Here is a 23,570-nt window from a genome sequence, read left to right as displayed (position 1 = left end):
AGGTCAAAGGAATTGTCCATAGAGCTCCGAGACAGGATTGTGTCGAGGCACAGATCTGGGGAAGGGTACCAAAAAATGTCTGCAGCATTGAAAGTCCCCAAAAATACAGCGGCCTCCATCACTCTTAAATTAAAGAAGTTTGGAACCACCAAGACTATTCCTAGAGCTGGCTGCCGGGGCAAACTGATCAATCAGGGGAGAAGGGCCTTGGTCGGGGAGGTGACCAAGAACCCGATGGTAACTAAAGAGTTCCTCTGTGGAGATGGGACAACCTTCCAGAAGGACAACCATCTCTACAGCACTCCACCAATCAGACCTTTATGGTAGTGGCCAGACGGAAGCCACTCCTCAGTAAAAGGCACGACAGCCTGCTTGGAGTTTGCCAAAAGGCACCTAAAGGACTCTCAGACCATGAGCAACAAGATAGTCTGGTCTGATGAAACCAAGATTGAATTATTTGGGCTGAATGCCAAGCGTCACATCTGGAGGAAACCTGGCACCATCCCTACGGTGAAGTATGGTGGTGATGAGTTTTAATGACTCCAACCTAAGTGTATGTAAATGTCATATTTCCATTTTCTAAAAACCTGATTTTGCTTAGTCATTATGGGGTGGTGTGTAGATTGATGAGAAAAAAAGTCTAATGTAACAAAATGTGGAAAAAATAAAGGGTTCTGAATACTTTCCGAATGCACGGTATCTACTATACCCCATACTACAAAAGTTGACCTATTCTATTGGTCAACTTGTCTTTCACCACATTAAATATTCCAAACATAGCCTACTCTGGGACAGTTGTGGGATGCGATAGATCCCAAATTAATGCAACCCCTCACATCAAAAAAACATTTAAAAGCAATGAGGCTGATGCAAACAGACTAGAACTGTTGATAAACTATTAGGCTATTTCTTCACATTATAAGTGCAGCAATGGCAGTAGGCTATAAGCGCAAATGTTCCTAAATGCAATCAATCAGCGGGAATACACTTCTCAAAAATGAAAGCAAAGACGATGTGTAATGCTTTATTATATAGGTGCATTTTTAATATGGAAAATGATCTTCCCCAAACTTGAAAATCACGCGCCACCTACTTACAGCATGTATGCCAGGTAGGCTCTACATCGGTTGTAAAGCAAATTAATGTTATTTGGCCACTTTAGTTGTGATACAAATCTGATCAAAACACATAGGCCTATGGGCTAGGCTACATGAGGTGTGCGACTATGATTTGAAAAAGTTGCAAAAAAAGGCATGTGCTGTTTCTTGCTTTACTGCACATGCTGGGCATCATTCACAATTGATAATACATAATTCACAAGTGATAAGCTAATGTTGTCACCCATCAGACTATTCTTAATGTTGTCTTTACATATACTAAATAATGTGTTAAATTAGTTTTGATTTACACTGAACAAAAATATAAAACGCAACATGCGTTAGTCCCATGTTTCATGACCTGAAATGAAAGCTCCCAGAAATGTTCCACACACACAAAAAGCTTATTTCTCAAATGTTGTACAACACAATGCCAAAGATGTCTTAAGTTGAGGGAGCGTGCAATTGGCATGCTGACTGCAGGAATGTCCACCGGAGCTGTTGCCTGAAAATGTCATGTTAATTTCTCTACAATAAGCCACCTCCATTGTCATTTAAGAGAATTTGGCAGTATGTCCAACCTGCCTCACAACCGCAGACCACGTGTAAAAACACCAGCCCAGGACCTCCACTTCCGGCTTCTTCACTTGCGGGATAATCGGAGACCAGCCACCCAGTCTGTAATAAAGCCCTTTTGTGGGGAAAAACTCATTCGGATTGATTGGGGCTATGCCCACCCATGCGAAATCCATAGCTGGGGCCTAATTTATTTAAATTGACTGACTTCCTTATATGAACTGTCACTTCGTAATTCATTGAAATTGTTGCATTTATCATTTTGTTCAGTATAGAATGGACCATTACCATGCACCTGTCTCGCAACGGCGGCATGGGGGAAAAAATACACGTCATCTATGCATTTAAATAGCGAATGAAGGACGCTTTGCCTGAGGTTCATTTTCCATGCCAGCCAGGTAGGCTATACTCCTGTTGTAAAGCGAAGCAATGTGCTTAATATATATAGTAGGCCTAGCCTATAGAAAGCTGATGGGATCCTCTTTTTATTAGAGGCCATCAAAACCCTTTTCTCACACCATTTCATAGCCTATAGAAATGTTGTGAGAAATGAGCTCTTATGAAGTGTTTGATTTGATAAATTTGATTGATGTCAGAATGATTAAAGGGACAATGGAATGCTGAGTACCAGGCAGTTAGCAAGTCTGGTAGACTACTAATGACCATCAGCAACATCAGAGCTTAGAGAAGCCTAGTAGTTACTACAACTTAATGTTCACATGGAATTTAACATGGTCAGTGTAACAGCTCTAGTTGGACCCTGCGCTATTGTTTTTAAAGCAATAAACCTGTCTAACACGCATCATGATGGTATTTGCTCGTGTCCATACAACAAGTAGTTTGAACTCTTTAAAAATAGCTTAATCTTTGACAAATGTTTAGTGTTTTACCAGAACACCATGTGTTGCATAACCACGTTAGCCTGGTCCCAGATCTGTTTGTGCCGTCTTGCATAGTAATAACCATAGGAGTCGCCAAGACAGCACAAACCGATCTTGGACCAGGATATAACAATGTTACCATTCAGGAGAAATAAACATGTCGACAATACATAAGTTGTCAAGGAATCCATGACCATTCTGAAATAATTTCCATTAACTGTTGTCAGGAAATATGACTTAAAGTGGTGCTGATAATATATATAGTGGACTTTGAGCCACTACGGAAACTACACATTTATTGAACGTGTGCTTGAGCAACGCATTTCCGACAATGATGAAGCAGCAGTCTTGGGGCTGCACCCGTTGAATGTGCCCGGGACTTCGTTTTGTATGCAGGGTCGTATTCAATTGGGCACCCAGTGCAAAACAATGTTTCTTATTGGACAAGTCCAGGAAGTTCCTTCCTTCCTGAGGGGTCACATGACCAGGACCTGTTTGGCTGAGGTGAACGGCTGCATGGCAGTGTCCAGTGCTTTCCGGAAGTCTTGGAGGCCTACCTCAGAACAGGCAGGTGCGGTCAGCTTTCCCTGGCGGATCAGAGAGCAGAGCTCATCCAGCATTCCCCGTAAGGCCCCCTCATCTGGGGAGACAGAAATATACAGACATAACATATTATAAGCCTTATAAAGGCATTATATAAGCTCATGCATGCAAACTCATCCATATAACAGGTTATAAAGCATCATATCGGCAGGCTATTGAAAGTAACTTTTGACCCTGGACATTCAGAGGGACAAAATTAAAGGTACCAGCTTGGACCCACTATAAATAATGGCATGTGAGAAATGCAGAGCATAAATCTGTCTCTCCAGACTCCTACATATTTTGTGTGTGTGTGTGTGTGTGTGTATTGTATCTGGCTCACCCTGAGAGTGGGTTCTCTTCCACTGGGTGACCCAGAACCCTTTGACTTTCACATTTTTGAAAATCAGGGCACTCTGGGGAGAGGACAGACAATGATTTGTTTGTAAGTATGTACAACACACAAGTGGTTTCCATAGGTATTAGCATTTAAAAGCTATCGCCATGTTTGTGAGATGGAGAGAGAAAACAGTCTGTTGAAATAGTTCCTAGAGGAACATGGTAGAAAAAGGGTAGTATTAAAGAAAGAAGCAGTCTTACCACAGGAACAGTGACTGGCTGCTTGGCCATCCCTCCATACGTCACCATCGACCCTCCAACTCTGAAAAAGTTTGTGGAGGGGACTATTTACCTGATCAGATATCAAATCCACTTGAACCTCAGAACATCAAGCTATGGCAACAAAGAAGGTTCAATTCAGTCACCTGAATACTTACTGTAAGTGACGGAGAAGTTCTGTTGCACTCTTTCCCCCAACTCCGTTCAGTGCCAGCTTAGGCCTTGGACAGGTCTATAAGGAAGGTAAATAGTGTATTTACATCCAAGGAAAGATCATTATCAGAATTTGGCCCTCAGAGCACTGTTGATATCCACAGACCTTGAAAAGTTCCTTCATTTCATGCCGCCTCAGGGTCTCCTCTTTGATCACATGACTGGCGCCCATAGCCTTCAGCCTGTCAATAAGCTGTGTGAGGTCTGGCCTGTGAAAAGGGGCACACAAGTACATGCAGTTCTTTAACACGGGCCTTCTTGAATACGCAACCTTGCTTAATATAGTCACTGCTCTCTAAGGAATTTTCTATATCAGTCCCTCTCGCACAAAATACATCACTTTATTAGGGCAGTAGGCTATATTATGACAGTGAGTTACTTACAACAACCCTGGTCTAGTACAAGGACTCTTTTCATTATTTCCAGCTGATAACCCAGTGTTATCATTAGAGCTGGAACCCCCAATGGTTTTACTTCAGCTGCTGAAAGGTCAAATTCCTAATCAGTCACTAATTCACAGATGTTCCCTTTTTGAAATGTAGCTTAGTGCAGTATGCATTGGTTCTAATCATTTGGCACCAAATCGAAGAAATCAGACTGAAACAGGGAGGGAGTCGAGCGACTACCTTGGACCCCATAATAAACACATTTTCTATTGCAAAAGATTTTGAGTTATGTGCCCTGATGAATACGAAACTGGCCATTTGGATTTACCGGTCTCTGACCACGTTGATGGTTTGGATCCCCCTTGCAGCAGCGATCTGTATGACAGCCTGACCCACACCACTGTTGGCTGCATTCTGGATCACTGTGTCACCTGGAATGAACTCGCATGCAAAGGGCAGTGCAATAAACATATTATACAGTGTAGTGTGATGAAGGAAAGTTAGGTTCTGTATAGAAAAAAGACTGAAGCTCACTTGTATCCTTTTAACACTATTGGGCCAACCCGAACCTACTTTGCTGGCTCTGACAATTTAGTTTCACATGTTCCTTTCCAGAGACTTAGGTGGATGCATAACAAGGCCAGAATCATATAGCACTGTTCGGCTTAGCGTAGTAGCGTGAAAAAGGTATTGGATAAGGGTAAAGGGGGGGGGACAGCTAGCTTAGCATCAACTTGTTGAAATGGTGAACTTAGCACACCTGGTTTCAGCTCCTCAAAGTCAGAGAGCATCCTAAAGGCAGTGCAGGGGTTAACGCCCAGTGTGGCTGCAGAGAACAGGGGGATGTCATTGGGCAGAGAGATCACATCGTTTTCAGCTAAAACCGCTGCTGTCCTCCACGTCCCTGCTCAGAGAGAGAGAGAGAAAAGGACGGGGTCGTATTCATTAGGAACCAAATAGAAGAAAACGGACTGAAACAGAGAGGGACGTTTTAATAATGTGTGCCCCTCCCTAATGAATAAGGCCCCGGAACCTAATTTATAAACATTGCGTGGGCACAAAATATGTCCCAAAACATAAGTGCGCCAATTCACGCAAAAGTTGGCATTTATAAAAACTGAATGTTACATGAAAATGTACTTATCCTCCAGCAAACCTTAGACCATGCATATGCAGTTTCTAGTGATTAAAGTATTGCATTCCAAGAAGGCATGAGTAGCCTAGTAGTAGCCTTGTGCAAATGCATAATATGATGACACTCTTATTCATCACAACAACAAAATAAAAACAGGTAGGCCCAGCGAAATATAGTAACACGATGCAATCATTTGCAGTTAGTGAGAAGAGTGTAAACCAATTTATCTTTGCATGCTAAACTAATTACAAGTAGGCACACTGCATATTCTATTTTATTTTCATTTCCATGATCAATACAGATAAATCCCTCACCTTTTCTGACTGTGATGGTTTCATAGACTGTTCGCAAAATAGCCTACAACAAGTTAGGATAGGCAACCATTTGCCCCATCATTTAAATTGGACCCACTTCACAGTAGTAAATAGTGTGCGATACAATCTGAAGTGCAGTTTAACGGTAGAACAGACGGTTCACATTTTATTTTTTTGTTAAATTTTTTTATAATAATAATAATAATAATAATTTTTACGCCCTTTTCTCCCCAATTTCGTGGTATCCAATTGTTAATAGCTACTATCTTGTCTCATTGCTACAACTCCCATACGGGCTCGGGAGAGACGAAGGTTGAAAGTCATGCGTCCTCCGATACATAACCCAACCAAGCCGCACTGCTTCTTAACACAGCGCATCCAACCCGGAAGCCAGCCGCACCAATGTGTCGGAGGAAACACCGTGCACCTGGCAACCTTGGTTAGCGTGCACTGCGTCCGGCCCGCCACAGGAGTCGCTGGTGCGCGATGAGACAAGGATATCCCCACCGGCCAAACCCTCCCTAACCCGGCCGACGCTAGGCCAATTGTGCGTCGCCCCACGGACCTCCCGGTCGCGGCCGGTTACGACAGAGCCTGGGCGGGAAACCAGAGTCTCTGGTGGCACATACTTTTGGTCATGTTATGCATATCATAACCATTGCAGAATAAATTCCTCACCTTGATGAGTCCACATTCCCATAGTATCCATATACCAAATTACCATGCATATCTCTCATTTAATTGGGACCATTAGTTAGGCTATTATAATTTCATGTTTTTGCTCTATGCATCCGACAGGGTGCACGGTTGATAACATACAGTTGAAGTCAGAAGTTTACATATACCTAAGCCAAATGCATTTAAACTGAGTTTCACAATTCCTGACATTTAATCCTAGTAAACATTCCCTGTCTTAGGTCAGTTAGGATCACCACTTTATTTTAAGAATGTGAAATGTCAGAATGATAGGAGAGAATGATTTATTGCACTCAATACCATCTACTGTATCTTGCCTATGCCGCTCTGTACCATCACTCATTCATATATCTTTATGTACATATTCTTTATCCCCTTACACTTGTGTCTATAAGGTAGTAGTTTTGGAATTGTTAGCTAGATTACTTGTTGGTAATTACTGCATTGTCGGAACTAGAAGCACAAGCATTTCGCTACACTCGCACTAACATCTGCTAACCATGTGTATGTGACAAATAAAATTTGATTTTATTTGCTACCTCGTAAGTATAAAACCATCACAGAAAAGGTGAAGAATTTATTATGCAATGATCATGGAAATTAAATAAATAATGGCCTAGGAAATAGATACCCATTTCTAATTATTTTAAAATGCAAAGAAACAAATGATAGATTCTCTCTTCTTAACCTGTTGATTGCTATAAATAAGCCTGTCCCTCATATCCCCCATGTGCACAAAATTCAAATCTACTTGCAACACAATTCTTCAACCACTAGAAACTGCGCGTAGGTACGGTCTAAAGTTTGCAGGAAGGTGAGCACATTTTCACATCTAGTTCAGGTTTTATAAATGGCAACTTTAGCATGAAAGCTGGCGCATGCATGCTTTGTGGTCTATTTAGTAGATTCACATGGTTTATAAATGAGGCCCCTGGATTCTAAAGCATGAAGGGCCATTGAAAGGGCTTGAATGTAAACCTAGATAGATATCTCGTGAGCAATAAAGTATTAACTTACCTAATCCAGCATCTCTTGGGATCACCCAGTCCCCTGGTCTGAGTGCTTTCACCTGGCTGCCCACTTCCAGGATCTGGCCCACCCCCTCGTTTCCTCCTACTGCTGGAAGGTCAGGTAGGATGGCATAGGAACCTGCAGGACCAAATAGGGACATTGGCTTTAGATATAAAACAACTATGGTTAGGATCAATTTGATCTCGATCCCGTTAATTCATGATAGGAACTCAACAATAAATGTAATGGTGTGTGTGCATGTCACCAGTGTGGTTTTTCTTCTTTCCTTTTTTACCTTGGATCATGTTTATGTCAGAAGGGTTGATGGGGGCTGCCAGCAATTTTACAAGGACACTCTTAGCACCAACAGAGGGAAGCTCCATGCTCTCCAACCTGTAAAACACACAAGACACATTTGAAGCCTCTGGATTCTCTCTTCAGATAAATCTGCAACTATGACAGCACGTCACGGCAGCATTGCACTTACATCCAGACTCAATGGTACACAGTACTCAATATTTTCCTGAGCTAACATTCTTACTGAACAACTTGAGACGGGTCGCCGTGGTTTCTGTACAACAGGGCCGTACAACCATTGATTGAAGATTCAGTTGAATACCTACAAATACTACCCCTCGCGCTTGATAGCTGTTGTTGTCGGGTGGTGGATCCACTGGTGAATGTTCTACATACTGTATGCCTCCTCACCTCGGATCTTTTACATAATAACCATGCGATACGTGACACCTTCATTTTAAAACATACAAAGCATGAACCCGTAAAACCAGCCATCTTGGATTAACCCTTGGCATGCCAGAGTCAAGCAGGGGTCCCACCACTTCCGAATTCGCCAGGCAAAGTACCGCCCCCATTTATTTTCAACAGGAGCAAGAAGCGCAATGCGCAGGAGCGGCGCTCTGCTCTACGTTATGCAAATGTCACGCTGCTACTGCTGCGGTTAACCAAGCAGGTGAATAGCAGAAGATTGCTCAGGAAACACAGTTCCTGCCTGTCGTTGGTTATGGGCAAGCGTAACAAGGAAAGATGGATGAAAGCAAATCATCGCTATGTCTGGTTTTCCAATTCTATATGATTTTGCTTTGCTAGAATACAGACACAATATTACAAGGTCAATGGCATGGAGGAGGATTGCGGAGATTGCTGGTGTTGATGCAGAATCAGAAAACACACATTGTAAATGATACAGTAAGCATCCATTTCCCATGTAATATGCTATCAATTGCATTATGGGATCTTAACATTATGATTCTCATATATTATAGTTTATTGCTCTTTTATTATACTTACATTTACATTTAAGTCATTTAGCAGACGCTCTTATCCAGAGCGACTTACAAATTGGTGCATTCACCTTATGACATCCAGTGGAACAGTAGTGCATCTAAATCTTTTAAGGGGGTGAGAGGGATTACTTTATCCTATCCTAGGTATTCCTTAAAGAGGTGGGGTTACTTGTGTCATGACTGATGGTTATAGCTCACTTCCTGTAAAATACATAGGCCATGCACATGAATGGGGACTCTGGGTAAAGGAAATTGTGGCCATCAACACCAATATCTTCTCTATTGCCACTGACCTTCTGATTTGGTCTTTTTATTCTAAAATCATTCTCTGGAAATAAACAAGGTAGAATTACAACGCTACCCACGCCACATTATTTCCCTTTTTTATATTCTTCCTTAACCAGGTATCTACCTGGTTAAATATCTACCAAATAAACTCAAGTTTAAAAAAATAAATAATAAAAAGTAACATAATAACATAACAATAACAATGCTATATACAGGGGGTACCTGTACCGAGTCAGTGTGCGTGGGTACAAATTAGTTGAGGGAATTTGTATATGTAGGTAGGGGTGAAGTGACTATGCATAGATAATAAACAACGAGAAGCGGCAGTGTACAAAACACATGGAGGGGGGGGGGGGGGGGGGGTCAATGTAATAGTCCGGTGACCATTTGATTAATTGTTCCGCAGTCTTATGGCTTGGGGGTAGAAGCTGTTAAGGAGCCTTTTGGTCCTAGACTTAGCGCTCCGGTAACGCTTGCCATGCGGTAGCAGTGAGAACAGTCTATGACTCGGAAAAGCTGACCACGACTCCATTTTGTTGATCCCTGCCTACAGACAGAAACTAAAACAAGAGGCTCCCACGCTGAGGTCTGTCCAACGCTGGTCCGACCAAGCTGACTCCACACTCCAAGACTGCTTCCATCACGTGGACTGGGATATGTTTCGTATTGCGTCAGATAACAACATTGACGAATACGCTGATTCGGTGTGCGAGTTCATTAGAACGTGCGTTGAAGATGTCGTTCCCATAGCAACGATTAAAACAGTCCCTAACCAGAAACCGTGGATTGATGGCAGTATTCCCGTGAAACTGAAAGCGCGAACCACTGCTTTTAATCAGGGCAAGGTGTCTGGTAACATGACCGAATACAAACAGTGCAGCTATTCCCTCCGCAAGGCTATCAAACAAGCTAAGCGTCAGTACAGAGACAAAGTAGAATCTCAATTCAACGGCTCAGACACAAGAGGCATGTGGCAGGGTCTACAGTCAATCACGGACTACAGGAAGAAATCCAGCCCAGTCACGGACCAGGATGTCTTGCTCCCAGGCAGACTAAATAACTTTTTTGCCCGCTTTGAGGATAATACAGTGCCACTGACACGGCCTGCAACGGAAACATGCGGTCTCTCCTTCACTGCAGCCGAGGTGAGTAAGACATTTAAACGTGTTAACCCTCGCAAGGCTGCAGGCCCAGACGGCATCCCCAGCCGCGCCCTCAGAGCATGCGCAGACCAGCTGGCCGGTGTGTTTACGGACATATTCAATCAATCCCTATACCAGTCTGCTGTTCCCACATGCTTCAAGAGGGCCACCATTGTTCCTGTTCCCAAGAAAGCTAAGGTAACTGAGCTAAACGACTACCGCCCGTAGCACTCACTTCCGTCATCATGAAGTGCTTTGAGAGACTAGTCAAGGACCATATCACCTCCACCCTACCTGACACCCTAGACCCACTCCAATTTGCTTACCGCCCAAATAGGTCCACAGACGATGCAATCTCAACCACACTGCACACTGCCCTAACCCATCTGGACAAGAGGAATACCTACGTGAGAATGCTGTTCATCGACTACAGCTCGGCATTTAACACCATAGTACCCTCCAAGCTCGTCATCAAGCTCGAGACCCTGGGTCTCGACCCCGCCCTGTGCAACTGGGTACTGGACTTCCTGACGGGCCGCCCACAGGTGGTGAGGGTAGGCAACAACATCTCCTCCCCGCTGATCCTCAACACTGGGGCCCCACAAGGGTGCGTTCTGAGCCCTCTCCTGTACTCCCTGTTCACCCACGACTGCGTGGCCACGCACGCCTCCAACTCAATCATCAAGTTTGCGGACGACACAACAGTGGTAGGCTTGATTACCAACAACGACGAGACGGCCTACAGGGAGGAGGTGAGGGCCCTCGGAGTGTGGTGTCAGGAAAATAACCTCACACTCAACGTCAACAAAACTAAGGAGATGATTGTGGACTTCAGGAAACAGCAGAGGGAACACCCCTATCCACATCGATGGATCAGTAGTGGAGAGGGTAGCAAGTTTTAAGTTCCTCGGCATACACATCACAGACAAACTGAATTGGTCCACTCACACAGACAGCATCGTGAAGAAGGCGCAGCAGCGCCTCTTCAACCTCAGGAGGCTGAAGAAATTTGGCTTGTCACCAAAAGCACTCACAAACTTCTACAGATGCACAATCGAGAGCCTCCTGGTGGGATGTATCACCGCCTGGTACGGCAACTGCTCCACCCTCAACCGTAAGGCTCTCCAGAGGGTAGTGAGGTCTGCACAACGCATCACCGGGGGCAAACTACCTGCCCTCCAGGACACCTACACCACCCGATGTTACAGGAAGGCCATAAAGATCATCAAGGACCCGAGCCACTGCCTGTTCACCCCGCTATCATCCAGAAGGCGAGGTCAGTACAGGTGCATCAAAGCTGGGACCGAGAGACTGAAAAACAGCTTCTATCTCAAGGCCATCAGACTGTTAAACAGCCACCACTAACATTGAGTGGCTGCTGCCAACACACTGACTCAACTCCAGCCACTTTAATAATGGGAATTGATGGGAAATGATGTAAATATATCACTAGCCACTTTAAACAATGCTACCTTATATAATGTTACTTACCCTACATTATTCATCTCATATGCATACGTATATACTGTACTCTATATCATCGACTGCATCCTTATGTAATACATGTATCACTAGCCACTTTAACTATGCCACTTTGTTTACATACTCATCTCATATGTATATACTGTACTCAATACCATCTACTGTATCTTGCCTATGCTGCTCTGTACCATCACTCATTCATATATCCTTATGTACATATTCTTTATCCCCTTACACTGTGTATAAGACAGTAGTTTAGGAATTGTTAGTTAGATTACTTGTTGGTTATTACTGCATTGTCGGAACTAGAAGCACAAGCATTTCGCTACACTCGCATTAACATCTGCTAATCATGTGTATGTGACAAATAAGATTTGATTTGATTTGACTGGAGTCTCTGACAATTGTATGGGCTTTCCTCTATCATTATGATAAGCTGCTAAATGGGTTCACATCACTGATATCCTGAGACAGAGTGACAATCAAATACAACTGATTGGAGATCTCTCAACTGGACAAAAAGGTCATGTCCATTTGAGAAAGCAACACAGAAACACAGACTAATTAGAGACCGATACCCTTCACCCCTTTTTATTGCAAAATTGTGATCTGTGATGAATGAACATTGACACATGTTCATCTTGAAAAGTGAACAATTGAAACAAGTTTAAACACTTCAATGAATCAACATTGAATTAACCAGAATATAATTTCAAAATGTAGAAATAATCGAACTTCTTTGTAAATGTTAGACATCGTAGTAAGTGGGCTATTATTGCTAAAGCATCATTTTTTGGGGACAGAAACAGCCATACCAGAGGTGGCCAAACTTGCTCCACTCTATAGTCTACCTGGGTGAGCAGACTTCTATTCCAGCCCAGCAATAATACACATTATTATCAACTGTTCTGAATTCTGTTGCTGTATATTTCAAAAGTGCTGAACAAATAGTTATATGACTACGTCCGTCCTAGCTCGTTCATTAATGTCTTTATCGGAATTACGGATTGCCTCTTATCCGCTCATTGTCCCCTTATGCCATAGTCTCAATTGTCAGGAGAAATCATTTTTGTTTAAGCAAGTCAGCCATATCAGCCATATTTTTTAGAAGGCAGTAAATGGGGCTGAATGAACTGTTTCACTGCCAGACAAAACTGCGCTCATAGCCAGGTTTAACAGCGTTAACGATTCACTCCATGGTACTGAAAAGAAATTTCTGCTGTTGAGACAGCTTTATGTAGTACCTATCAGTTTGAGGGCACCGTTTGACACCGTTATAATGCAGTGAATGTATTGTTTAGTGTTGTGCTGTGTTATGGCTTTGCTGACATGCATATAAAACATTTAGATTGTTTTGCCCCACCAAGATTTACATGCTAAAATCTCCACTCCACCTACTCCCTTTTTTGACAGCTTTAGCAGAAAATCCAATAATCCTCTTCCATTACTGTTGTCTACAAATGCATTTGGAGCATGAGTTTTTCATTTACAATTGTCACGTCGACACCCGCTCCCCCTCTCTGGCGCTCGTTGTCAGCAGTTTACTCATTATTACTCACACCTTCCACCATCGTTACGCGCACCTGGGCCTCATCAGACTCACCTGGACTCTATCACCTGCCTGATAACCTTCCCTATATATGTCAACCTTTATATGTTAACCTTTGGTTCCTTCCCCAAGCGTTATTGTTTCAGTTTCATGTCTGTGCGTTGTTCATGGTTCTTGTTCTGTAATTTGTTTTGTTTATTTATTAAATTATTCACTCCTTGAACTTGCTTCCTGACTCCCAGCGCACGTTACAGAATAACGCCTTACTCATTATTACGCACACCTGCAACCATCATTACGCACGCCTCATCATTCATCTGGACTCCATCATCTGCCTGATTACCTTCCCTGTATACGTCATTCCCTTTGGTTCCTTGCCCAGGCGTTATTGTTTCAGTTTCATGTTTGAGGTGTTGCCAATTAAGCAACCGTGTCACTATATTTAGCAGTAAGACCCCTCTAGCGACACATTTTCAAAAAAATCGACTAGCGACTAATCTATCAACTTTTTCTGGTGTTAATGGAGACTTTTGGAGACTGACGTGAAAGCGCGTGTCGTTCTTACTCTTCTCAACGAGCAGGGGGTGCTGCCGTGGGCCCCACCACCATCCCAAAGCACTCACAGGTGGACCAGTCCTCGCACAGCAGTCCCTCACAGCTGCAGTCAGAGCAGGAAATGTTCACCCCTCCGCGTCCAGACTGCAAATGAATCGCGCATGCGGGAAGCCGCCGCTGGCTGATCCCGCCCTGGCTTACATTCAGGGCGGGATAGAAATGTAAAATGTTCTTTGTGTAAAATAAATCACTGCACAAAAATAAATCACTGCACAGTGAATCACACACAGCCTCAGTCACTTAATCACCTTGTCCACTGTGTGTGTGCCTTTCTGTGACATAAGCTAAACATCTAGCTGGCTAGCTCATCATGTCTCAGTCTAAACTGTACACTCAAAAATACAGAAAGGAGTGGGAATCAAACCCTGAATTCAAAGGCTGGTTGAAGCCGATTATTGAAGATGATACACGGGCATATTGCCTGTATTGTAAGGCTGATTTCTACGCCAAACTTAGTGATGTAATTAAAACACGACAACTCAAAAACATACTCAAAAGGCAAAGCCTTATAACAGTTCCACCCAAAACAAGCTGCCATTTATGGTTAAAAAAATGGACTCTGCAAAAACGGCTGAGGCCACCATGGCATTAGCTATTGCTGAGCACTGTTCCATGCTGGCATATGATCACATTGGAGAAGCAGAAAGAGATGCTTTCTCAGACTCCACAGCTGCTACCCACTTCAAAGTGCACAGAAATTATTAATGGTGTTCTAGCACCATACTTTCTGAAAAAGTTGGTCGCAGATGTGGGTGACCAGCGTTTCAGCCTCCTCCTCGATGAGTCCATGGGATGTAAGTGTTTCTAAGTACCTGGGGGTTGTAATAAGGTACTTTAGTGACACCAAGCAGACAATTGTATAAACATTTATGGAGCTTGTTGAGTTGGAGGGAGGATATGCCAAATCTATAGCCCGTGCTGTTGTGGCTTTCCTCGACAAGTGTTTTCTTAAAAAAGAGAAACTCCTGGGGATAGGGACTGACAATGCCTCTGTTATTATGGGGATTAACAATGGGGTCCATAAAGTGCTGAAGGAGGAGTATGGCTTCAAATACAGTGCCTTGCGAAAGTATTCGGCCCCCTTGAACTTTGCGACCTTTTGCCACATTTCAGGCTTCAAACATAAAGATATAAAACTGTATTTTTTTGTGAAGAATCAACAACAAGTGGGACACAATCATGAAGTGGAACGACATTTATTGGATATTTCAAACTTTTTTAACAAATCAAAAACTAAAAAATTGGGCGTGCAAAATTATTCAGCCCCTTTACTTTCAGTGCAGCAAACTCTCTCCAGAAGTTCAGTGAGGATCTCTGAATGATCCAATGTTGACCTAAATGACTAATGATGATAAATACAATCCACCTGTGTGTAATCAAGTCTCCGTATAAATGCACCTGCACTGTGATAGTCTCAGAGGTCCGTTAAAAGCGCAGAGAGCATCATGAAGAACAAGGAACACACCAGGCAGGTCCGAGATACTGTTGTGAAGAAGTTTAAAGCCGGATTTGGATACAAAAATATTTCCCAAGCTTTAAACATCCCAAGGAGCACTGTGCAAGCAATAATATTGAAATGGAAGGAGTATCAGACCACTGCAAATCTACCAAGACCTGGCCGTCCCTCTAAACTTTCAGCTCTTACAAGGAGAAGACTGATCAGAGATGCAGCCAAGAGACCCATGATCACTCTGGATGAACTGCAGAGATCTACAGCTGAGGTGGGAGACTCTGTCCATAGGACAACAATCAGTCGTATATTGCACAAATCTGGCCTTTATGGAAGAGTGGCAAGAAGAAAGCCATTTCTTAAAGATATCCATAAAAAGTGTCGTTTAAAGTTTGCCACAAGCCACCTGGGAGACACACCAAACATGTGGAAGAAGGTGCTCTGGTCAGATGAAACCAAAATTGAACTTTTTGGCAACAATGCAAAACGTTATGTTTGGCGTAAAAGCAACACAGCTCATCACCCTGAACACACCATCCCCACTGTCAAACATGGTGGTGGCAGCATCATGGTTTGGGCCTGCTTTTCTTCAGCAGGGACAGGGAAGATGGTTAAAATTGATGGGAAGATGGATGGAGCCAAATACAGGACCATTCTGGAAGAAAACCTGATGGAGTCTGCAAAAGACCTGAGACTGGGACAGAGATGTGTCTTCCAACAAGACAATGATCCAAAACATAAAGCAAAATCTACAATGGAATGGTTAAAAAATAAACATATCCAGGTGTTAGAATGGCCAAGTCAAAGTCCAGACCTGAATCCAATCGAGAATCTGTGGAAAGAACTGAAAACTGCTGTTCACAAATGCTCTCCATCCAACCTCACTGAGCTCGAGCTGTTTTGCAAGGAGGAATGGGAAAAATGTTCAGTCTCTCGATGTGCAAAACTGATAGAGACATACCCCAAGCGACTTACAGCTGTAATCGCAGCAAAAGGTGGCGCTACAAGGTATTAACTTAGGGGGGCTGAATAATTTTGCACGCCCAATTTTTCAGTTTTTGATTTGTTAAAAAAGTTTGAAATATCCAATAAATGTTGTTCCACTTCATGATTGTGTCCCACTTGTTGTTGATTCTTCACAAAAAAATACAGTTTTATATCTTTATATTTGAAGCCTGAAATGTGGCAAAAGGTCGCAAAGTTCAAGGGGGCCGAATACTTTCGCCAGGCACTGTATCTGGTTCTTATTCGCTGTGTGTGCCACTCTCTGCAGCTTGCTGTAAGTCATGCTTCCAATGACACCATCCCCCATAGTGTAAAGTACTTGGTACGAGAGACTTATAACTGGTTTTCAGTGTCTCCAAAGCGCAGGGAGGCCTACAAGGCCATATATGAGACCATCAACTGTGGGGAGAAACCTTTACAGATAACCAAGGTGTGTGCCACACGTTGGCTCTCCATTGAACCTGCGGTTTCACGCATTTTGGACCAGTGGGAGGAGCTTAGGCTGCATTTCGCAGTCACCAAGTCCAGTGAACACTGCTACATGGCTGAGGTTTTATACTCCACATACAGTGATCCTCAAAACATATTGTATCTGACGTTTTTTAAGTCTCTGTCACGGCTGATGAAAGGACCAAGGTGCAGCGTGGTGAGCGTACATTTTTCTTTTATTAAAGAATGACGCCGACCAAAACAATAAACCATACAAAAACGACTGTGAAGCTCAAGGCTATAGTGCCCACAAACAAAGACAACTTCCAACAAACGCAGCTGTGAAAAAGTGTACCTAAGTAGGGTTCCCAATCAGAGACAACGATAGACAGCTGTCCCTGATTGAGAACCATACCCGGCCAAACACAAAGAAATAGAAAACAGAACACAAACATAGAATGCCCACCCCAACTCACGCCCTGACCAAACCAAAATAGAGACATAAAAAGGATCTCTAAGGTCAGGGCGTGACAGTCAGTGCTGGGTGAGGTACAAAAGCCATCAAGGCTTTTGAGGGAGAGCAAGTAGATCTTCTTAAGCTACTTGACAGCTTGGTTAGCCTAATCAAGTCTGTAAGCAGCAGGGTGCTGAATCTACTGGCAAATGTTGATGTACTCAAAGGGCCAATAGATGGATACATCAGTCCCAAACTGTACCGTGGTTACCTTTTTAAGTCAAAGGCAGCTGAGCTCCACCTTGCGCCTGAGGATGAAAACAATGTCCGAAAGCGGTGTGTAGCCTTCACCATCTCCCTCACTAATGAGTTGAGGGTGAGACTGCCGGACAACATCGAAGCATTGCAGTACATGTCAGTTTTCAATGTGGAGGAAACTCTAAAGCACAATAAGAGCCCTGGAGAAATAGAGAAAATAGCCAAGCTCCTTGGCTACTCCCCTGCAGAGATAGCCAAGATTGTCCAGCAATGGCATGCCATACATCTTAGTAAATGGAATAAGACAAAAAACACACTGGGCTTCTGGAGTGAGATTTGGAAATTCAGGGATGCAGCCGATATCAACCCATTTCAATAACTTGCCATGGCTGCTGTGTCTGTGTTGTCCTTGCCACACTCGAATGCTGAAGTCGAGAGAGTATTCAGCCAGATGAGTGTGGTAAAAAGCAAACTTAGAAATCGGATGTACTTGCAGACCCTTAACTCCATCCTATACATTCGATATGGACTGAAGCTGTCTGGTGAGGCTTGCTATGAGCACCAGCTGCCTGATAATGTTTTGCAGCTTTTTGGCACATCAGCTGCTTACTCATTTAAGTCAGCTCCCTCAGTTGCTGAACCTGCCATAGAGAGCCTTGACCAAAATGACGATGACCCACTCTTTCTGTCAGCCAGCACAGCCTGTGTGTGTGTGGAGGGGGGTCTGTAAAAAAAACAACTAACCTGAATTAGGGCCAGACTAGTTATCATAATTTTCTCACATTGCCATTGACAGTTGTTTCTATTGTCTCTTTTTTTGTCCATTTAGATTGTTAATGTAGATTGCATACAAAAAAATGTAAAAAATGTTTTGGTTAAAAATGTTCATGTTTTACTGTGACTTGTTGTTGGCTCCTAAGGCTCAAAACCAAACCAAATTAAGAAAACTAAACTTTAAAAAAACAAAAAACAAAGTGTTTCTTTTGGGTCACTTTTCCCGGTCCCAAGCCCGGATAGAGGAGGAGGGTTGGAAATGTGACATAAAAAAAACAAGAATCTACAGAAGAAAGTTCATTTGTAGTTTTAAACATATTTAGGGTGTTTTTTTTACTCACTTTTTGGCTCTCCCGCGACACTATTCCTCTCTCCTACATTGTCCATCACAATTACATGCACATGGCCAATTATGCAAATACGGCGATGAAGTCATTTAGCTACGGCCCAAACCTGTCATTTGTGTGGAGAAAAAGGGGGCAGAGAATTTGTAGGCGAGTGAGTAAACCTCCACTACAATCCATTCTATTGGCCAACGTGCAATTATTGGAAAACAAAATGGATGATATACGATCAAGACTATCCTACCAACGGGACATTAAAAACTGTAATATCTTATGTTTCACTGAGTCGCGGCTGAACGATTTAAACAACATTTCATTGTTTTAAATCATTAGGCCTGTAGTCTATAAATTGGCATATAGGCTTTGACTTAGAATGAAATACAAATTAAACTAAAAGTGCATTATTAGGCTCAGTCTACAGCAGTATATGTGAGCAGAGTTGAATGGTCGGAAATTCCGCTTATCATACATGGAGTGGTGCCTGTGCACGACTCGCAACATTCTTTCCAACCGCTCTGCTATAAACAGCTCCACTCACAGGACAAAAAATAATCATTAAAATCCCAATTTAATCAACACTCATCTATTTTTGTGACTACCTGGACCAACCATTTGGTTTTGAAGTATTGAAACCAAACTATATGATTTGAATGAAAAGTATTTTAATAAACATGAAAAGGGTAATGTAAGAAGCGCTCATCATTTCAAATAGGCTTCATGTTATATTAAACTGCATATAAACACTCTAAATAGGTCAAGAGCCAGACAGGGAGCCTAATTATTTAGGCTATATTATTTCATATTTTTCAAGGCTATGGCGTACAAAGAAATACATTGTGAAGAATTTGCAAGTGGGACACAAGGCTGGTAGGGAGTCAGGGACATTGAGAGCTCAGCATTTAAACAACATTTCATTGTATTAAATCACAATAGTATTTAAATTGCGCATATAGGCTGTGACTTACTTAGAATTAAATATACATTTTGCGAAAATGCCTTATTAGGCTCATTCTACAGTGCCTTTGAATTCATTTTTAGAAACACCAGTTTGGCCATAGTCTGTGGCTTCACGCTCATGTGATGGTGCCTGGAGAGCAGGCCAGCCTGTACAGGGATGCAGATTTTTTTATTTTTTATATAGGTAGACCTCAAGTTTTTTAGGTAAAAAAGCAAAACAATCATGGCCTATTGTACAGAATATATAGTAGAACATATATGATCATTGTAAAATAAAAACTCATGCTCCAAATGCATTGGTAGATAACAGCAACGGAAGAGGGTGAAAGTATTTTCTGCTCCAGCTGTCAGAAAATTTTTACTCTCTAGAGAGGAAAACTAAGAAGACAGATTGTAATAAAAGTCTAATTGTAATAAGAGGAAGACCAGTTTTATTTTATGTCTGTCCTCAGTTATGAAAAGCCTGTCTGCAGATGTAGCGGTCCCAGTGAATGTCCCAAGAGACTGTTGGCACATCCTTGTTTGCCGTGGGTTGTATGTGTACATAAATTAGCAAATGTTGTATACAACAATAGAGTTAAAAGTCACACACAATTTAGGCTACAAACGTATTACAACTGTAGCAGGCCAGTCCTTCTCCTGGAGGTATGCTGGGTGTGCAGGCTTCTGTTCCAGCCCAGCACTAACACACCTGATTCAATTTATCAAACCTAATGAGTTGACTATAATGTGTATTATTGCTAGGCTGGAATAGAAGTCTGCTCAGATCAGGGAGTGGAGCTCTGTTGGCCAAGTCTGGTATGGACTTTTTTCTCACCCAAAATCATGCTTTAATTATAATAGCTACTTATGAAGATGTGTAACATTTACAAATGAGTTAGATTATTTGTACATTTTTAAATTATATGTTGATTAATTCAGTGTTGATTCATTGAAGGGAAGTGTTTGAACTCGTTTTAATTGTGAACTTAAAAACATTATTCAAAATGAACATGTGTCAATGTTAATTCATCACAGATCACAATTCTGCAATAAAAAGGTGTGAATGGGATCTGTCTCTAATTTGTCTGTGTTTCTGTGTTGCTTTCTCAAATGAACATGACCTTTTAATCCAGTTGTGAGCTTTCCAATCAGTTTTATTTGATTGTCACTCTGTCTCAGGATATCAGCCATGTGAAACCATTCTGCAGTTTTTCATAATGACATTATGATGTATAACTGTGCATTCAATGTGCCTCTTGTCATTGTACATCTGAAGCAGAGAATAGCTAAACTTACACATCATTTGTATATTGATAAGCTAGCTGTATGTTCTCAATTTAAAATGATACCAGTAGACAATGTATATGTGGTCAACCATGAACCTGATTTTTCTGACATAAAATTGTTTAGTGCAAATCCAACACTTGAATTCTAGGTACAGCACTGTACCTGCAAATAAGGAGCTGACAATTTGTAGGCTATTTAAAAATATCAAAAAGCAAAATAATGTGGCGTGGGGAGCGTTGTAATTCTACCTTGTTTATTATCTGAGAATTATTTTAGAATACAGAGACAAAATCAGAAGGTCAGTGACATGAAGGAGGATTGCAGAGATGTTGATTGTGGGTAAAAATATATTTGCAATTTCCTTTACCCAGAGTACCCATTTGTGTGCAAGTAGGCCTGTGTATTTTACAGGAAGTGAGCTATAACCATAAGTCATGACACAAGCATAATGAAAGAGCAATAAGCTATAATAAACTCAGCAAAAAAGAGAAATGTCATCTCACTGTCAACTGCGTTTATTGTCAGCAAATTTAACGTGTAAATATTTGTATGAACATAACAAGAGTAAACAACTGAGACATAAACTGAACAAGTTCATGTGACTAACAGAAATTGAATAATATGTCCCTGAACAGAAGGGGGGGGGGGGGGGGGGTTAACAGTCAGTATCTGGTGTGGCCAGCAGCTGCATTAAGTACTGCAGTGCATCTCCTCATGGACTGCACCAGATTTGCCAGTTCTTACTGTGAGATGTTACCCCACTCTTCCACCAAAGGCACCTGCAAGTTCCTGGACATTTCTGGGGGGAATTTCCCTAGCCCTCAACCTCCGATTCTACAGGTCCCAGACGCCCTCAATGGGATTGAGATCCGGGCTCTTCACTGGCCATGGCAGAACACTGACATTCCTGTTTTGCAGGAAATCACTCACAGAACGAGCAGTATGGCTGGTGGCATTGTCATGCTGGAGGGTCATGTCAGGATGAGCCTGCAGGAAGGGTACCACATGAGGGAGGAGGATGTCTTCCCTGTAACGCACTGCGTTGAGATTGCCTGCAATGACAACAAGCACAGTCCGATGATGCTGTGATACACCGCCGCAGACCATGACGGACCCTCCACCTCCAAATCGATCCCGCTCCAGAGTACAGGCCTCAGTGTAACGCTCATTCCTTCGATGATAATCGCGAATCCGACCATCACCCCTGGTGAGACAAAACTGTGACTCATCAGTGAAGAGCACTTTTTGCCAGTCGTCTGGTCCAGCGATGGTGGGTTTGTGCCCATAGGACCTGCCTGACAACAGGACTACAAGCCCTCAGTCCAGCCTCTCTCAGCCTATTGCGGACAGTCTGAGCACTGATGGAGGGATTGTGCGTTCCTGGTGTAACTCGGGCAGTTGTTGTTGCCATTCTGTACCTGTTCCATAGGTGTGATGTTCGGCTGTACCGATCCTGTGCAGGTGTTGTTACACGTGGTCTGCCACTGCGAGGACGATCAGCTGTCCGTCCTGTCTCCCTGTAGTGCTGTCTTAGGCGTCTCACAGTACAGACATTGCAATTTATTGCCCTGGCCACATCTGCAGTCCTCATGCCTCCTTGTAGCATGCCTAAGACACATTCACGCAGATGAGCAAGGACCCTGGGCCCCTTTCCTCTGGTGTTTTTCAGAGTCAGTAGAAAGGCCTCTTTAGTGTCCTAAGTTTTCATAACTGTGACCTTAATTGAACTACCGTCTGTAAGCTGTTAGTGTCTTAACGACCGTTCCACAGGTGCATGTTCATTGGGGCGGCAGCGCAGCCTAGTGGTTAGAGCGTTGGACTAGTAACCGGAAGGTTGTGAGTTCAAACCCCCGAGCTGACAAGGTACAAATCTGTCGTTCTGCCCCTGAACAGGCAGTTAACCCACTGTTCCCAAGCTGTCATTGAAAATAAGAACTGACTTGCCTGGTTAAATAAAGGTGTAAAAAGGTAAGGTAACAAAAACATTGTTGATGAAGATTTGAAGTTATTTGGATTTTTACAAATTATATTTGAAAGACTGGGTCATGAAAAAGGGAAATTTCTTTTTCTGCTGAGTTTATATGACAATCATAATGTTAAGATACCATAATCCAATTAGTAGCATATTACATGGGAAATTAATGCTTAGTGTATAATTTACAATGTTATAATGCATGTTACTGCTGATTTCTATCCTTTGGTGGGCACATTTCACAAATGGTGACTTTGATCACAGTTTTGAGGTTTAGGTTGCTTGATGTTCATAGCTAGCTAGCAGCACAAGCAAACATCGTTGTGAAAATCTCTCTTCACCCACCATCAACACCAACAATCTCTGCAATCCTCCTCCATGCCTCCATTCCTTATGATTTTGTCTCTGTATTCTAGCAGAGCAAAATCATATATAATTGGAAAACCAGACACAGCGATAACTGGCTTCCTCCATCTTCTTTTGGTTGTGTTTGCCCGGAACTAATGACAGGCTGAACTATATTTCGTGAATGTACGATTTTCAAGCAAACATCTGCTCCTCACCTAATTGGTTAACCGCGGCTGTGGCTGAGTATAATTTGCATAAAGTAGAGCAGTGCTGACCTTTTTCTATCGCTCCGCTAGCAGGGTTGGCACTGCTCACCTTCCCACAATCTCATGCGCATTGGTCTGCGTGCTCCCGTTGAAAATGAATGGGAGCGGAACGTCGTCTGGCTGTAAGCGGTGGAAACCGTCAAATTGGTCACGCT

The 23,570-nt window shown here is 42.6% G+C and overlaps 1 protein-coding gene across 4 annotated transcripts; it reads right to left on the bottom strand.

The window, feature by feature from the left end:
• Positions 1 to 1,010: 1,010 nt before the first annotated feature.
• On the bottom strand, positions 1,011 to 23,521 carry mecr (mitochondrial trans-2-enoyl-CoA reductase). Of its 4 annotated transcripts, none has more exons than XM_029679990.2 (10): positions 23,425 to 23,521; positions 7,805 to 7,902; positions 7,516 to 7,647; positions 5,114 to 5,257; positions 4,682 to 4,784; positions 4,074 to 4,176; positions 3,913 to 3,986; positions 3,737 to 3,797; positions 3,480 to 3,552; positions 1,011 to 3,194 (listed from the first exon to the last, which is right to left on the bottom strand). In XM_029679990.2, exons 2-10 carry the CDS (start codon positions 7,890 to 7,892, stop codon positions 3,031 to 3,033), a joined length of 942 nt encoding a protein of 313 aa, XP_029535850.1. In that variant the 5' UTR covers positions 7,893 to 7,902; positions 23,425 to 23,521; the 3' UTR covers positions 1,011 to 3,030. The 4 variants fall into 4 exon arrangements, with proteins under 4 accessions (XP_029535850.1, XP_029535847.1, XP_029535848.1 ...); XM_029679987.2 differs by lacking the exon at positions 23,425 to 23,521 and adding an exon at positions 8,051 to 8,355; XM_029679988.2 differs by lacking the exon at positions 23,425 to 23,521 and adding an exon at positions 8,129 to 8,354.
• Positions 23,522 to 23,570: the final 49 nt, after the last annotated feature.

Source organism: Oncorhynchus nerka, linkage group LG14, assembly GCF_034236695.1.
Source record: "Oncorhynchus nerka isolate Pitt River linkage group LG14, Oner_Uvic_2.0, whole genome shotgun sequence".
Taxonomy (NCBI): Eukaryota; Metazoa; Chordata; class Actinopteri; order Salmoniformes; family Salmonidae; genus Oncorhynchus; species Oncorhynchus nerka.
The sequence above is the reverse complement of the archived record's forward strand: the minus strand, read 5'-3'. Positions and strand labels throughout refer to the sequence as shown.

Excerpts from the sequence above, each read along its gene's own strand:
- mecr (XM_029679987.2), bottom strand. The coding sequence starts at position 8,301 with ATGGCTGGTTTTACGGGTTCATGCTTTGTATGTTTTAAAATGAAGGTG. Across the intron at positions 4,177-4,681 it reads ATCAACGTGGTCAGAGACCG|GCCAGACCTCACACAGCTTA; the intron begins GTAAATCCAAAT and ends CCCTTTTCACAG. Across the intron at positions 3,798-3,912 it reads GAACTTCTCCGTCACTTACA|AGTTGGAGGGTCGATGGTGA; the intron begins GTAAGTATTCAG and ends AAACTTTTTCAG.